The sequence below is a fragment of the Vigna umbellata genome, chromosome 4 (assembly GCF_029865625.1).
Source record: "Vigna umbellata cultivar VRB3 chromosome 4, Vumbellata_1.0, whole genome shotgun sequence".
Lineage (NCBI taxonomy): Eukaryota > Viridiplantae > Streptophyta > Magnoliopsida > Fabales > Fabaceae > Vigna > Vigna umbellata.
Genome location: NC_142168.1, coordinates 74149507 through 74168004, shown reverse-complemented (window position 1 = coordinate 74168004; position 18498 = coordinate 74149507). Strand labels below are relative to the sequence as shown.

The window sequence follows — 18498 nt, the reverse complement described above, 5'->3', positions numbered from 1 at the left end:
ATTTAAACAAAATAATTCAAGTTGCATTAGCTTTACTATGTTAATTTTACTTTATATCTGTTTTTGCAAATATTTTGTCAAAACACATTCCTTATTTGGTAGAAAGGGGAATGGAAAATAATATTGGTGGCTTGATTCAGGGATGAGAGAAGGAAAAGAAAACGGTGAATCTACATTATTATTTCTTTAATTTTCATCTTACTCTTTTAAAAAAAAACTTAGTTTTTAAAATATATTTTTTCATTTATTTCAATTTCATCAAACAATTTAACATTAAGTTTTATTCTTATCTATTTATCCTTTCTCAATTGATTTTTATAATTTTAAGTTTGATTTGGACTAGTGTTGTCAGGAAAAGACGTAAAATTTAACTAGAAGAACAAGTTCTAGGTAGTTCAAGGGTTTTCGAGACCTAAAGTAAATTTAATAATAAGACATTTTATTTAAAATTTATTTTTTGGATTTTTTATGTAAAATTATTTATTAAATTATTGTAATTAGTTTAAAATTCATATTTATCTGCTTAAGTGGAGAATTCATCTTTTATATCCACCAAGAGCTTAAATTTTAATCAAATTCTAATTTAGTTAATAATTTTACAATTCGATCAACACAAAAAATTTCATAAGTTAAAAAATATAGAGAAAGCAAAATCAAGAAAAGGAAACATATTTCTAATTTTTAATTCTAATACAAATAAAATAAAAACATTAATCACACAAATAAAAGAAATACTAAGATAAAAATATTGATACACATATTAAAATTGATTATAAAACAACAAAAACAGCTAATTATTATTTTTATCTTAAACTAAATTATAATTTATTGAAAAAATAATTTAACTCAATAAATATATTTTTAATTTTAATGAAATTAACATATACTTTAATTAAATTTTATTCTCAAACCTAAAGTTTTAATTAATATAATAGAAATATGTTAGCATTTGAGACTTTTTTTTTCTTAAACAATTTTATAATTAATTTAATAAAGATATATTAGTATTAAAAAATTATTAATTTTCGAAAACATAATTTTATAATTAATTTAATAAAAAATGTTAATACTAAATTTGTTTTTTGAAACCTTTTCTTCTTTTAATATAATTTACCCTTATACCAATCCCCTAAACAAGTGGTCACTTAGTTTGCAATTTGAGGTGACCTTTGAAACACGAACAGAGTTGGAGGACTACTCTACAATCTTTGGCGTCAAAATTAGATACGCTCAATCGCTTTTGTTTACAACTACTTCATATTCAATACTCACTTGGCGGCGAGTTTCCATGGTTGAAAACTTACATACCAATTATTGCCAAACAATTCATCCTTACAAAACCTTAGACTGAATCTGATTACAGCCTTTGCGATTTGGTCAATTTAAAATTAAATTACAATTTAAGAGGACTTTGTCTTTCAGTAGCAAGTCTTTTACGAAATTGAAATGGTAATCAGCTGTTGGCAGTTAAATCATTTAGAAAAAGAAAGACAAGAATTAGGAAGCGTGATTAAACACGGAAATTAAATTAGTTTTTTTAAATTATAGTTAGGTGAAGAACAAGACTGATTAAAATATTTTGGTTGTGCACTTCATACTCTGACATTAATATTTAACAGTATAGACAGTTGGAGAAATTGAATTGGAGAAAGAGCAAGGAATAATTAATGTGAAATGGAGGAGTTGGTGTTTGAATTGAAAAATAAATGAGCGAGTTCACATGATGGATTTTCAAAAGAAATAAGAGAGAGAGATCTGGCATTTGCAGTGCGTGGTTGAAAGTTAATTTGAAGATGAGTAGCAAAGGAAAAGAGGAAGAAGGGATTAAGAAGGTTATGATTCACGGAGGTCGATACGTGCAGTACAACGTTTATGGACACTTGTTCGAGGTACCCTCCAAGTATGTCCCTCCGCTTCGTCCCATCGGAAGGGGCGCATACGGCATCGTTTGGTATCTATGCCCAACAAACCCTTTTTTCTTCTTCTTCTTTCTTGCTTCGATTAATGGTACCTTACTATGCTATTCTTTTCTTTCTTTCAGTGCTGCTGTTAATTGCGATACGCACGAGGAAGTTGCCATAAAGAAGATTGCTAACGCCTTTGACAACATCATTGACGCTAAACGGACTTTGAGGGAGATTAAGCTCCTTCGCCACATGGACCATGAAAATGTTCCTTTTCTTCTCTCTTTTTAATAATCTCTTTTTATTTATATTTCTCTTTCTCTGTTTAGTAATCACTGTTTTTTCGCAGATAATTGCTGTTAGGGATATCATACGACCTCCAAGAAAGGATGTCTTCAATGATGTTTACATTGTTTATGAATTGATGGACACTGACCTTCACCACATTATTCGTTCTGATCAACCTCTTAACGACGACCATTGTCAGGTTTCCCTCTGTTCCTGTCGTTGCCTTTTTCACTTTTGCATTGTATTCATATTTTCTTTGAAAAAAGATCACAAAAAATCCCCATTCATTCTGTTGCTGACATATTTTAAAGTGATTATCTCAACGCATGTAGGTTAAATAAATTAAGCACGGTACTGATGTTTCTTGAAATTTGTGCAGTACTTTCTATATCAGCTTTTACGGGGGCTGAAGTATGTGCATTCGGCTAATGTCTTGCACCGAGATCTTAAGCCCAGTAATTTGCTTCTGAACGCGAACTGTGACCTTAAAATTGCTGACTTTGGTTTGGCAAGGATAACATCTGAAACCGATTTCATGACGGAGTATGTGGTCACCCGGTGGTACCGTGCCCCGGAATTGCTCCTCAATTGTTCGGAGTACACCTCTGCAATTGACGTTTGGTCTGTCGGTTGCATATTTGGTGAAATTTTGACCAGGGAACCCTTATTTCCTGGGAAAGACTATGTTCATCAACTAAGGCTTATAACGGAGGTATGTGTTACGGTGCTTCATTTTGACATTACATGTTGCTGAAGCTTTCTAAATAATGTACTGCATTACCTCTCTCTGGCATTAGTCTCTTGGTTGTAAATTTTTTCTTCTTAAGAAACATGTTTAGACTTATGAACCCTGTTTCCTTGACCTTCCAGACATGCTTAATACTCCCAAGTTGCTGGAAACAAAAAGCCATTGGTTTTCATTTTGTACTCCTTGTTTTCTTACCCTTACTATTACTGCTAATTATTAGCTAGATAGTTAACTTTGTGAATTGGGTTCTGTGAGGTTTTCAGACTCTGATTGCATAGAAATAGAAAAATCTGTCGTTGTCCAGAAATGGCACCCTTCACCTTAATGAAGTACAAAACCATGCAGTTAAAATTTTCTTCCGGTTTAGTTGTTTACTTTTCCATTCTAGCTATTACTTATTGAATAGTGTTATTCCTACATTTTCTTACAACACTTTCACAACATTTTTTTTCTTCTTTTATCTTTATGCAATTACCCATCTTTATTAAAGTGTAATGCAAATTCTAGAAGAATGTAGAAGCTCCTTAAATAGAAGAATTGAAATGCAATACAAGTTCTAGAATATTCTAGAAAAACCTAAGATAGGAAGAAAAATCAAGAATATTCTACATAGGTAAAAATCTAGAACATTCCACATAAGTTGTGGCTAGTATGTTCTAGAATAATCTATGGGTCAATAAATACCCATGAACTCTACCATTTGATGTATGAAGCCAACATCTACCATTTGTATGAAGCCAACATCTACCATTTGTATGAAGCCAACATCTACCATTTGTATGAGCTAACATCTACTACAACTAAAGACAACTACAACACTTCTTTCAACTACTACTTCTACATTCTACTATCTCTACATTTTCTCTACCACATCAACTACTCCTTTCACAACCTTCAAAATACTAACAGTGGTACCAGAGCTACGTTCGGTCATCTACTAGGCGTAGATAAAATTTTCAACTACCTCAAACAAAACTATAACTCATTCTACTACTTCCAAATATATTCTCAACACATGGCTACTACTAATCAAACATCATCAATTCCAGTACCTATTTTCAAAGGAGAAAATTATGATTTTTGGAGTGTCAAAATGAAGACATTCTTCCGCTCTCAAGATTTATGGGATATCATAGAAGAGGGATTCAATATTCCAGAAGACACCTCTACTCTTACTGCAGCTCAAAAGAAGGAGTTGAAAGAAAACAAGCAGAAGGATTCAAGGGCTTTATTTGTTCTTCAACAAGCAGTTGATGAGACAATTTTTCCAAGGATAATTGGTGCCACAAGTGCAAAACAAGCTTGGAATACAATACAAGAGGAGTTTCAAGGAAGTGACGAGGTACGCAATATTAAACTTCATTCTCTAAGACGAGAGTTTGAATTATTAAGAATGAAAGAATCTGAGACCATTAAAGACTACTATTCTAGAATAAAAGAAATAGTTAGTCAGATGAGAGCCTATGGGAAAAATATTCTTGACAAAAAGATCGTTGAGAAAATTTTAATTTCTATTCCCCAAAAGTATGATGCAATCGCAACCGCGATTGAACAAACAAAAGATTTGGCTACATTGTCAGTCACACAACTAATGGGCTCTCTTGAAGCTTATGAACAAAGATTGAAAAGGCATGAAGAAGACTCGGTTGAAAATGCCTTTCAATCAAAACTAAAATTACGGTCTCAGAATAAAGAATATGAAGGAAATAAAAGTAGAGAAGAAATTTCTAGAAATAAAGAAAATCCTAGAAGCTTCTCGAAGACTCGTCAAGAAAAATATCCTCCATGTGGCATATGTAAAAAGACAAGTCACTTGGAAAAAGATTGTTGGCATCATGGAAAACCTCAATGCCACTATTGCAAGAAATTTGGTCACGTAGAAAAGTATTGTCGTAATAAAAATAAGTATCAAGCAAACTTTGCGGAAGAAGATAATCAAGAGAAACTCTTATTCTACGCCAATCAAGAATCTTCTGGTAGAGAAGGAAGTTGGTACTTGGATAGTGGATGCAGCAATCACATGGCGAAAGATCAAAGCATCTTCAAAGACATTGATAAATCTGTCAATGTCAAAGTTCGGCTAGGAAATGGCACCACAGTGGAGTCTCGAGGCAAAGGAACTGTCATGGTGGAGACAAAGAAAGGTACGAAATTCATCAAGGATGTTTTACTAGTTCCAAATCTTAAAGAAAATCTTTTAAGTATTGGCCAAATGATGGAGAATGGATATTCTCTTCATTTTGAGAAAGATACATGCAAAATTTATGACAGTAAAATGATAGAAATTGGCCAAGTAAAAATGGAGAAGAGAAATAGAAGCTTTCCTATAAGCTTCAAACCTGGAACTAATATTGCCATGAAAGTAGAAGTTGATGACTCATGGCTTTGGCATAGGAGATTTGGCCACTTCAACACACATGCCTTAAAACTTCTATATACGAAAAACATGATGAGAGATCTTCCATGCTTGAAGGAGAATAATGAATCATGTGAAGGATGTCTCCTCGGAAAACAACATCGATTACCATTCTCGACAGACAAAGCATGGAGAGCAAAAGACTTATTGGAGTTGATTCATACCGATGTTTGCGGACCGATGAGAACACCTTCACATCATAACAACAGGTATTTCATCCTCTTCATCGATGACTTCTCTAGAATGACATGGGTCTATTTCTTAAAGGCAAAGTCAGAAGTTTTTGGAGTATTCAAGAAATTCAAGGCCCTTGTTGAGAAGCAAAGTGGAAAACAGCTAAAAGTACTTAGAAGTGATCGTGGCAAGGAGTACACATCTCGCGAGTTTGACAAATTCTGTGAAGATGAAGGCATAGAGCAACAACTTACAGTCGCATATACTCCACAACAAAATGGCGTGTCAGAGAGAAAGAATCGCACAGTTATGGAGATGGCAAGATCAATGCTGAAAGAGAAAAGTATGCCTAATACTTTTTGGGCTGAAGCAGTTTACACTGCAGTTTATATTCTAAACAGATGTCCAACTAAAGCAGTCCAAGATAAGACTCCTATTGAAGCTTGGAGTGGGAGAAAGCCATCGGCTAAACACCTACGAGTATTTGGATCTATCTGCTACATACATGTTCCTGATCAAAGGAGGCACAAGCTTGAAGACAAAACTATACGAGGAATATTTTTGGGATATAGCACACAGTCAAAAGGCTATCGAGTTTACAACCTACAAACTAAAAAGCTCATCATCAGTCGAGATGTTGAAGTTGATGAAAATGCTTCTTGGAATTGGGAAGAAGAAAAAGTTGTTAAAAGCAACATTCTACTTCCAGTGCAACAATCTCAAGAAGAAACTCAAGAAGAGGAAGAAAATTTAGGTACGCTTTCTCCACCTCCACAACAAGATTCTTCACCTGAATCTAGTCCAAGAAGAGTAAAATCTTTGGTAGACATATATGAAACTTGCAATATGGCCATGATTGAGCCTTACTGTTATGAAGAAGCATCAAAGCAAGAACTATGGTCAAGGCAAAGGAGGAAGAAGATCAAATTAAAGATATGTTACCAAGACCAAGATTTGAACTACTGCGCACAATGCTTGGAGTTACCGAATTTGCATTAAGGAGGAGTATTAAAGTGTAATGCAAATTCTAGAAGAATGTAGAAGCTCCTTAAATAGAAGAATTGAAATGCAATACAAGTTCTAGAATATTCTAGAAAAACCTAAGATAGGAAGAAAAATCAAGAATATTCTACATAGGTAAAAATCTAGAACATTCCACATAAGTTGTGGCTAGTATGTTCTAGAATAATCTATGGGTCTATAAATACCCATGAACTCTACCATTTGATGTATGAAGCCAACATCTACCATTTGTATGAAGCCAACATCTACCATTTGTATGAGCTAACATCTACTACAACTAAAGACAACTACAACACTTCTTTCAACTACTACTTCTACATTCTACTATCTCTACATTTTCTCTACCACATCAACTACTCCTTTCACAACCTTCAAAATACTAACAATCTTAATCCACACTTCTATCTCTTCTCATCTTGACTTTCTCCTTGTTGTGGAAATGAGAGTGAAAAATAATTTGGAAATAACATTACTCTTGCTAATTTACTATTTTTGATAGCTGGAAGGTAAGCATTGTTAATGTTATAAAAAGCCAATATCTTTAGCATCGTCGTGGTTTTGTTTATAAACCAACATATTTGCTGCGTGACATAAATTCCTGTGATATCTATCCAAACCTTCTACCCTTTCTACACTAGGGAATAACGGAGGGTTTGTATTTCCATCTTTGAATGTTGTCATTGTTAGAAAATGGAGGGATTGCATAAGCCGATTTTGCAGTTATGTGTAAATTAGTTTGTAACTTGACACTCTTCTTATGTTTTCCTTTTGCTTAAAAGTTATTAGGTTCACCAGATGATGCTAGTCTTGCATTTCTCCGAAGTGAAAATGCTAAAAGATATATTCGACAGCTTCCCCATTATAGGAAGCAAAATTTCTCGGCTAGATTCCCAAGTATGTCTCCTGAGGCATTGGATTTACTAGAGAAGATGCTTATCTTTGATCCCAACAAACGCATTACAGGTATGCCTCATGAATTATGTTTCAAGGATGTATTTTTAACTTGCTTATTATTGAATGTAAGTTCATATTTGTTTATACACTTTTTGTAATATTTCACTTATTTCCTCCAGTTGATGAAGCACTGTGTCACCCATACCTTTCATCACTTCATGACATCAATGATGAACCAGTTGGTCCTGGGCAATTCAATTTTGATTTTGAGCAGCCAACATGCACTGAAGAGCACATCAAGGAGCTCATCTGGAGGGAATCAGTGAAATTCAATCCGGATCCACCCAGTCAGTAATTCTTTCTTGAAATATGATCACCTGATCACTCTTGGTCTTGGGTGTACATCTGGAGAGACACGGGAGGAGGGAAAGATAAGTGATTCATATGATTGATGATACAATGAGTCAAGAAGGGAAATAAAGAGAAATGATGGGGTGTAACGTGTGAAACTAATAGTTGAGTGACGAGGGAAACATTAGTATTCTTTCTTATTAGGATAATGTACCATGATACACCTCTTCACTTAAATACAGTGCCTATCCACTATTCAGATTAATTGCTATGTATAGAAATTCAGAAAGTTTCACTGTTGTAATCTAGTCCTAAAGCATTCAGGATAAACCAAAATGAGTAATCATTAGGAATCAAATTGGTAGTCAGGATTTAGGGAAACAATTATGATGACAAATATGGTCTGTCATGGAGCCTTTTGCTTATTATTTATCATTAATTTTTTGTTCTGGTTTAAATGTTTGGATCTAGCACCATTTGTTTCACATCTATTATGTCTGGCTTTTTACACACTGTCGTTTCATGGCTACGCTAGTTCACTATACCAGAGTTCTATATTCCTGTTATACTTAAGAGTTGGACTAACAATGCTAATCTTACGATGAGACTATTTTCAAACGCCATAGTGAAATATTGAAGGTAAGCATTCACGATGAGACTAATTTCATCCACTTACTTCTACAATGAGATAATACGATCTATTTATCTATCTTTTTAAGCCATGATTATATTTTACTTTACATAATAGATTGACACGTTAATTACATCATATATGTGTTTTTCCTCCATTCTTTTATACTTAAACTGCAACTTTTGATAGACGCTTTTTATTCTTATATTGGACTTTTTGCAACAAATTTTTATTCAACATCTTGGACTTTTTTTGCAACAAAATTTGTTCTCCGTACGTAAATAATAAAAACAATATAGAAATATAGCAATTTTTGTCTTAATTTTTATAAAAACATTATTACTTTTTAACATATCTAATTAAATGGTGTGCTTTACTATGCTATTATATGTTAATCCTTAAGCCCTAGCAAATGGATTATAATTGCATCATTATGTTGAATACAAACTCCAAATCTAATATTTCTTTATGGGATTCAAAATAGAAGAATATTTAAATTAATTCGGCTGTTAAAATCAAAGTTACTGTTGGCCTTTTGATGTAAAGCTAGTAAATAGACCAATACTATTATTTAGGGTTTGCTTTGGAAAATTTTCTGTCAGTGTTTTCGAGAAAAAAAAAAGATTTTTTTTAATATCAAAATTAAAATTAGTTTGTAGATAAATTATTATTTTTTATAATCTTAATGTAAAATATTTTTTTACAAATTAACTTATTTGTACATTTATTTTAATTTTTAGGGAAGTTTATTTTAATTATTTTTATTTCTTTAAAGGATTTACAAAAAAAAATCAACAATAATCTGATTCTTAATACTTCATTGAATTACTTTACTTCATCAAATGTATATTATTTAATTTAACAATGTAAGTAAAATTATAATATTTTTGAAAGAACTATCATTTAGTTGTATTTTAGTCTTTCAATATAAAGTAACAGATGTATAATTTTTGTAGTTCTACTTTTAACTGTTGCAAGTGAGTTTGATATTGATCAGGATCAGGATAGAATATGAAAAGCCATTTAAAAAAGAAGGAAAATTATAAACATTTCTTAATCTTCCAACAAATATTTAACACTTAATAAAAAATAATATTCTTTTTTAATTGTATCCTCTGAAATTATTAATTTTATATTTTAAAATAAAAATGTTTTTTTTGGCGTTGAAAAGATATAGATTATAAAAAAGAATACACATATGTACCCATTGTCTTTTCTCTGTCCTAATTCTATCTATTATTTAATTAAATTAACTGTAATGACAAAAAGTGATATAAATTAGTATAACTACAATGCAGTGGCTAAAAAGCACACTATTTGAACTAAATGATGTATAAAAGAGCTGGTTATCATTTGAACGAGAACTCATAGCATTTTATTATTATTTTTTTGTGGTAATAATGTACAAAAGAATAATATCCTTTGACTTCGAGTATATTAATTGCTTAAATATTATATGAAACTAGAACGGTAGACTCGACCTATTGGTAAAAAAATATGTTCGATTAATACAATATTCAGTTAGTCTAAAATTTCACGGTAAAAAAAATTAAAATTACTTGTAAATTCTTTTAGGATTAAATATATTTTTAATTTCTTAATTTTGATATAAAATTAAAATTTATTTATATATAAAATTTTAATATATTTTATTTTCTAAATTTTAAAAAAAATATAATTCTTTTAATTCAATTATATTAATTTTTTTAGTATAAAGTAGTGCCGTCAAAATGGGTTGAAACTCGTGAACCAACCCGGCTCACCACGGGTCTGAGCCGGGTTGGGTTGGAAAAAAATACAATTTTTTTATGCGAGCCAATTTTGACCCAGCTCACTAAGAACCCGGCTCACACGAGTTGAACCCGTGGTGAGTTGGGTTGGCTCACCAATCCACCTATTTTTTTAATTAAATTAAATTGATTAAATTAATTATTCAAATCCTATTTTTTTATTCAAATCAAATTAATTAAATTAATTATTCAAAATGCAGAACCTTTACTTAACAATAATAGAGTCTTTCGCACTCATAATACTATGAATTTATCCATCTACAAGCATGATAGTTTTATACTGTGCTATATATTTTTGTTAATAGCTATATGTAGCTTTTTTATCAGTTGTGTCTGTGTCATTAAACTAAATTGGCAAAATTTTAGGCTTGATAGCTTATAATATATATAATAATATATTTCTTTTGTTTCATTTTCTTTTATATCAATTTGATCGATCAAAGTAACATGTTAAGAATAGGGTGAAAAAAAAAGTTAATTAAGTGAGCCAATGAGCCAATCCGTTTAACCCACCAACCTGTGCAGGGTCGGGTCGGGTTCGAATTTTTTCGGCTCGCTAATAAATGAGCTGGGTTGGGTTGACTCACTAAGTGGCCAACCCGTGGTGGGTCAGATCGGGTTACCCATTTTGACAGTTTTAGTATAAAGCGTGTTTTTTCAACTAATTTAAATGAAAAACGTATTAAATAATATAAATATTTAAATATTATCATAAAACATATTAAAAAATGTAATGTAATTAAATTAAAAAATTATATCTATTTTTTTTTTAAAAGTTTGAAACTCTCTTAAATTACAATTTTGTATTAATTTAGTGAATAAAAACAGTTTTTTTTAAGACCGATGATCATCTCTAAATCATCCAACCCGTTAAAGACTCCAACTTTAAATGCCACGAAGCAATCAAATCCAAGAAACGAACACATAAGCACTGCGAATTGCAACAAATTCTGACAAAAATAACTTCTTTAAGTCATACACATTACTAGACACAACAGCATATAATGACTGAAGAACCAGATAAAGATTCTTATCAACTTGAAGAAAGATCAAGATTCTCTGAATGAATATGCAAGGTAAACCAGGTTTATGCAGAACGTTTTCCTATCCAGGTATCATGCCATATAACATCAACGAGGAAAAGAAAAGAGAAAGAGAATGAGAAAAATGATCATACCCATAAAATGTTTATGAATCTATAAAGAGAAAGATTATGTATAAACAAAACCGCAACTCTAATGGGGTGAAACTGAAAAGTAAAAACTGTATCTTTTGTAAATTTGTAAAACATTGAGAGATCCCATTCCTCAGGTTTCAGCCTATATATACTGATACCATTGAAGATCAGAAAGGTTAGATGCACAGGAAAAACTGACAGTAACAAAAGTATAAAACTCAAGATTAAAGGAAAGATTTTCAAGGATTCAATTATTAATGTTCTTCAGTAATTGTCCATTATAATGGTTTCCGACAAGTTGCTGAAGAGACAGTGGTGATATGAGCCCCAAGTGTCCCAACCCAACATATTCCTGAACAGACATTGCCCACTTCACTGCTTGTCTACTATTTATCACAATGTACATGATATGCAGACTGGTTCACGTGCAATCTTTCCTTCTTTCATCTTTTTCCTCGAACCTCTTGGTCCATTCATGCTCATTTAGTACTTAGTTTTATTTGAAGTTGGAGCAAGTTAAGCCACACAACATAAAGTTATAATTATCACTCAATTGATTTGCTGTTAAACAATCACACACCAAGCCAGCTATTAGCCCACTTAAGCACCCCCTACATTTATTTTCCTGTTTTTATTTTCATGTTCAACACAAATTCATGAAAGCAAATTATGTTGATAGTGTAATATCAATATATGATCACCCTTCCTCTCTACTTCATGAAATGAACTGCATAACCACCCTTTGTTAATCTAATGCAAAAATACATAGCATAAATCAGTTTTATTCTGCCAAAGTCAATAACTTTGAAAATATTTATCTTAAACATCATAACAACAGTATTGACTTTTGATTGAATGATAATTGATGGTAATAATCATTAAACCAGTATAATTACGAGCAATATTCCTTAAATATAAACTAAGATATCACAGAAATTTTGTGATTTAATATAAACTCCAGACTTTAATAAAGTGTTTTTTAAAAGAGTGCAGTGGAGAGTATATTTTATAGATTTTCGTGATAAAGATGTCTAGATAATATATATATATATATATATATATATATATATATATATATATATATATAAAGTATGCTTTTATTTCTAAAATATTCAAACTTCTTTTGTTATTTTTCTTCTATCACCAACATGTTTACAAGGTTTATTTTAGATCGCCATGTATTAGTCAAATGCTTATATAATACTCATGAATAGAGTCACTATCATTTTATAAGAAAAAAAAACACAGAAAAGAAGGTTTAAACTGTGATGGACACAAAGGATCAAATGTTTTTTACAATAACTAGATGCATTGTTTGAGATTTTTTACATTATCAATGATATTTTCACAGCTATATATATATATATATATATATATATATATATATATATATATATATATATATTCAAGAAATGAATCACTGATATAAATACTGTAAATTTAATTATATCAGTTGTGTGTTAAATTATATGTACAGTACACATGCATTTCTAAGATCAAGAATATGGTTGACCTTTGTAGGAACAACTTGGAGCATAAACTCCCCAACAAAACTGTTATCTACCATATTACCATAACATATATATTACGAATTTGGCTCTGGACAAAACAGCATTACATTTTGATGATAGTGCGTTAGGAATCTTGGGTGAATTAAATACTAAAAGAGAAGGGTTTATAATTTTTTCATTAGAATTTTTTTGAGCATGTCAAAACCTAACTGAAATGCACGTTTACTTCTGAAAAACACCACCTCCATGTTCTTCTACTACCAAAATGCAGAAAAATTATAAACATGTTATATTCTCTCTCATCCAATTTCCATATATGTTCTTTAGTTATCATATCACTTATAATATTTATTATTATTATTATTATTATTATTATTATTATTATTAGTATTATACACTATCCAAAAAATGGAGTTAATCTTGAACACAATTAAAAAACGACTAGCCTGAAAAATTAATGTTAGTTTTCCATTAAATCAAATTAAGAGCTCAATCAATCACAACAATCCCACTAGGAAGGGTTAGCAAACACGGAAAACACATACTTTATACGAAGTAAATAGAACACATAATCTCGAATTGGAGAGAAATTGTGTGAGAGTGTTTCCAGTATAACATTTTCTGAAATAAATGATAGAGGACAAAATCTAAAGAAAGAAGAAACACCCCACTTAAAGTACACTTCTAAGCTCGTATGCTTTTGCAACTTCTCTATTTAATTTGAAGTATAGTAATAATACTAAGAACAAGAATAAACCTTTATTAATTAAAACACTTAATAAAGTTGTTTGTCGCTGAAGAATATCTTAGTCGACCAACATATAAGAACAAATCCCTGATCATCATAAGTAAGACATAAAAGTAAGCAAAATCGAAGCAAATCCAGTCTGTATTCAATCGGAAAGCTATGAGACGAATGATTCTCTATCTCTAACTTTCTTAATTAAAAAAGTTCCGGGTCAACTGAAAATAAATACATGATTAAGGATGCTAGCTAAAGATCAGCCACAGAACAGAATACAAAGTTTCTTATCCATTTGAAGTACAACTACACAACAATAATAGATTTAACATTCCATTTAAACTGATTAAACTAGCAGACAAAGCACACACTGGTTTATTTTTCACTCGCATGACCCACATTATTCACTTCTATTAACCTGCAACAAAAGGGAAACTTAATCCCTTGATTTGATTTTTTTATTCTTTTTACATTCTAATAAAATCAAATTATAGGTGATTGATTCACTCAAACCTCACATAGATAAGCTACAATAAAAAGTACCGATTCTCCTTGTCAGATAGCACCAGTACTATCAATCAATGTCGGAGAATGAAATATCACTTATCTCCAAACAAGTATCCAAGCGATGAACGACCTCCGGGAACCGATTTGACTTTTGTCGATGGACGATCCTGTAATATATATATATATATATATATATATAGAGAGAGAAAAAAACTATATTAATTAACGAAAAAACTATAATTAAGATGACTATGAAGGTTAATAAAATGGGAGATTATCTTACAGTTACAATGTTTCCCAAGTGGTGGCCTTGAGATCGGTTGTTGGTGACAACAAGTTGGGTGTTGGGAGGATTAACAGTGTTGTCGATTTCAACGCCATAGGGTGGTAATGAAACTGTTCTTGTGGGTTGAGGTTCATTTCGCTGTTCTTCTGACCCAAATAGATACCCCAAAGAGCTCTGACCACCACCAGAACTTTCACCTCTACTCATGGCGCACGCAATTCCCTTCAAGATCTATGCCCTCTTAATTGCAGATCAAGATAACGTTAATTTCAGTCACAACAACATTAACCCTAGATATGTGTATCTATCTATCTATCTTTATATATACCCGGTGGTGCGGTTTGTTGTGTGCTGAAGCAAAGTATCAAAATACAGTAAAATGGTGCAGATGATGTGATAATGCACTGTACCTAATTGCCCATTATTGCCTTCATCATACACTTAAATATGTAGTTTACATTACTACAAAGGAGTAAGTGGAAGGGGTCCTTTCCAAACCCAAATACACACTGAATCGTTTTCTCCATGGGAATACTATATATATATATATATACATATATATATATATATATATCAAAGGTAGGATTTTTATGTCTGCTTTAATCATTTATATACAAGAAACTAAAGATGCTTTTTCTTATCGCGGAAAGAGTGAGAAAAGAAACCCTTTATAGAGTTTAGCCGAAAGTATGTAACTAGTGTTGGAACAATCCATGAGGTTTTTTTATTCAGGTATACATCTCAACATTAATGTAGTTCAACCTTATATATCTCATCCATATCAAACTTGACAAAATTATAATTTAATTCCCTTGTTATTACATTAATTAATACACCAATTTTTTTTCTGAAAATTGCTCAGTTATAATTCTTCTTTTTTTCATAATAGTGTTAAATCAATGATCTTATACGTACTACCTCAATCTCTTTGACTCCATAAATTATATGAAGGAGATTTCAATAAAACCAATCCGTCTAACACTCTAGCTAATACAATGAAAAGTGCATATCCTCATAAACCCAAGTATCAAAAACTGGGTGAACTATTTTTTTAGTTGGGGCACTCAATTAAGTGATGTCTAATTGTGATTGATTATCATTATCCCATAATATAAGTGCTACTTATATTTTATTTGACTTTTTTTTAAGAATGACCAGTTTTTTATTCCGATCAATAGTTCTTGACACTATTGTGTACAATTAATTAAATGTTTGTGTGTTGATATAGAAACTCCAGTAATAACTGTCTCAAGTGAGATCGACAAATATTTTTAATATCATGTCAACACGGTACTTCTAATTTCTTTTACATATTTAATTATTTATAAATGAATGTTGGAGAAAAGAATAGCTATTTTAAGATAATACAAAAATTGTGTATCAATCACGACTAACATAATAAAAACGTTAATAAAAAAAGCTTAAAATTAGCTTAAACACTTTTGAAGTATAATATTAATAAAAAAATTTCCAATGAATGCTACTTAAGAAGTTATACCTAAAAGTATTCTTCATATATTATATATTCAAATTCATACTTTTCAAATTAATGTGGCATGTTCAACTCTCTTAGGCGTAGGTCGAGTTAAATTTCTTTGCTGATGTTATGCATATATATAGTTAATAAGTCAGTAAACATACAATCTGCGTAATTATTTACTTTTAATCAAAAGTTAATAAAGTCATGGATCGTTAAGAGATAAGAAGAATATTAAAGTTGAAGCTTTGTGATTCAGGTGGACCAGAAAGTAGGTTAAGTGTCAAATATCACATAACCATTCATTAATAATCTACAACAACATGTTCATTAATTAATTACCCTTAATCCTTCTCTTTCTACATTATTTTCACTAAAGAAAACTAGTGTTATTCCCCATGGATGTGTGCTGTAAACAAAGCTTAATGTCCAAAAAACCATCATTTTAAACATGGAATTTTAACGAGATAGAGAAGGATTTACAATCTTTTCTGGAATATAATAATTTCATGTCTAGAGAGAGGATACAAAATATAAATTAATATACCACACACTAAAGAAAAGGTTATCATGTGCTCAATACTATCTTAAAGTGGTCTCGTACTTGGTATGTTTTATTGATCATTATTAAATTTTACCTTTTTGTCGATATTATCAGTATACCATTTTTTCTGTTTCATGTGTTAATGTTTATGAAAAATTCATTAGTTTTGAGTTTATGTAAGTTGAATTCATTCCATTGTGCACAAGTGGATGAATCATGCATTAGCATAAGTTTTTTTTTAATATATGATGTTACATTCATTGAATTATTATTTGTTTTAACTTTTAACTCTTTTTAAATCAGTTTAAAATATATTTTGAATATAATAATCTATTATATAAAAACAAAATAAATTATATTTTACATTTATATAAGTTATTTTTTAACACATATGAGTAGGTTTTTTTACTCTTAAGTTATTTTTTTATAGGTTTGCTGTGTAACTACATTGTATTCCATATAAAGTGTAGTTGTAATAAGATTATATATATATATATATATAGTGTCTAGGTAATTGAAAGTGAAATATATATTTGAATCAGTGTATAAATTTTTGTGTTTTCTATATCTGATTAATTAAAAAGAAAGTTTTTTAAAATATCAATTCACTTTCTTGTGAGATAGACCCAAGTTTTCTTTACTATATAAAATATATTTAATAAAATGTTATTTAATCGTATTATATAATTACGAATCATTAATATGTAAAATAAAATATTAAACATTTTATAAACTCCTAGACATGGAGTTTATTTATAAAATAAGTTGATGGTTTATCTTTGTAAATCCCATTGTTATTAATTATTAATAAAAATTAATGTCATTTCAATACTTTATCTTAGCTATGAAATTTAAAGAAAATTTAAAGAAAATAGACAATAGTAACACTTATAAAAAATTCCTTCCTTATATTCTTGTTATGTTTTAAAAGTTAGATAATAATATTTATATTTTTGTATGGAAAATATTTAATGTTAAAAATTATGCCTCGTTCGACTAAACAAGTTATTCAGTATTTCAATTAGTTCAGTTTTAAAATTCATTAATTTTACTAATTTTATAAGAGATTGTTTAAAATAAAAAAAAACATTTTACCATTGTTAAAAATCCATTTAAAAAAATATTTTAATTACAATGGCTTTATAATTTTTATATATTAAATAATTACGTATATTTATCTGAAATAAATAAATTGTCAATGTCATTAGGGAGAAGTTGCATTGCCATGGGATCATGCACTAACTACGTTTTTCTAAAATTATCGTAGGAAAGTTATTATTCGTCGATGGAAGGAAGTACAACAAAAACTATGCTACTTAGGGGCATTGTCTTTTCATCATTAGTTCGACATAATCATGAGCTTTTGAATCTAAGTAATAATATTTAAGTTGCTGACTATTGATTAGACGAAGGTCAAGAAAGTATTTTTATTTTAAAAATGCTTGAAAATGGAAGAACATAAATAATATTTTTTATTATTTTTGGGTAATTAATGACCAACTTATAGTAATGAATATTTTCCATAAGAAAAACTAAATACATTTTTTAAAAAAATTTCATAAGGTTTTAGAAAGCAATCTCTTTTTATATATTATTAAAATAATTTTTTAAATTATGAAATAATAAAAAATGGAAATAATGGGTGGGTGTAAAGGGTGAGACATAAAGAGTGAAATAATGGGTGGTGTTGCACTTGAATATGAATGGACCCATAGATGACATGTATTCCTTTGGAAAAAGATGAGAAGATTAAAGGAAGCCACAAAGCTCCATTGATAGAGTTCGGTTGGTAGGGATCTTGTAGGACCTATGATCCTTTCCAAGTTAAACCATGTCTTAGCTTCTAATTATGTTAAATGTGTCATATATATATAAATTATTATAAATAATTTTATATCTAATAGTTTTCTATTTTAAATTCTAAACACAAAACCAAACACTTTTGATTTCATTTCATATTATCATATTCAAATACTACCAACTTCCACAATACTCTTTGCTTATATGTATTTGTGAGATCTTTTCAATTAATGAA

General features: G+C 30.1%; 2 protein-coding genes across 2 annotated transcripts; one reads left to right on the top strand and one right to left on the bottom strand.

Moving 5' to 3' along the window:
• The first annotated feature begins 1622 nt into the window (after positions 1-1622).
• Positions 1623-8283, top strand: LOC124842375 (mitogen-activated protein kinase homolog MMK2-like). Its single transcript, XM_088114587.1, has 6 exons — positions 1623-1951; positions 2042-2171; positions 2254-2391; positions 2572-2904; positions 7333-7516; positions 7627-8283. The coding sequence occupies exons 1-6, from the start codon at positions 1794-1796 to the stop codon at positions 7800-7802; spliced, it is 1119 nt and encodes a 372-aa protein (XP_087970713.1). The 5' UTR covers positions 1623-1793; the 3' UTR covers positions 7803-8283.
• Positions 8284-13922: 5639 nt separating this feature from the next.
• Positions 13923-14921, bottom strand: LOC148201277 (protein SPIRAL1-like 5). The gene is made up of 2 exons (XM_088114152.1): positions 14440-14921; positions 13923-14323 (listed from the first exon to the last, which is right to left on the bottom strand). Exons 1-2 carry the CDS (start codon positions 14647-14649, stop codon positions 14249-14251), a joined length of 285 nt encoding a protein of 94 aa, XP_087970278.1. The 5' UTR covers positions 14650-14921; the 3' UTR covers positions 13923-14248.
• Positions 14922-18498: the final 3577 nt, after the last annotated feature.

Coding starts and splice junctions, on each gene's coding strand:
- LOC124842375 (XM_088114587.1), top strand. CDS start 1,794: ATGAGTAGCAAAGGAAAAGAGGAAGAAGGGATTAAGAAGGTTATGATT. Junction 2,392..2,571: donor TTAACGACGACCATTGTCAG/GTTTCCCTCTGT, acceptor AAATTTGTGCAG/TACTTTCTATATCAGCTTTT. Junction 7,517..7,626: donor TCCCAACAAACGCATTACAG/GTATGCCTCATG, acceptor TATTTCCTCCAG/TTGATGAAGCACTGTGTCAC.
- LOC148201277 (XM_088114152.1), bottom strand. CDS start 14,649: ATGAGTAGAGGTGAAAGTTCTGGTGGTGGTCAGAGCTCTTTGGGGTAT. Junction 14,324..14,439: donor ACTTGGGAAACATTGTAACT/GTAAGATAATCT, acceptor TATATATTACAG/GATCGTCCATCGACAAAAGT.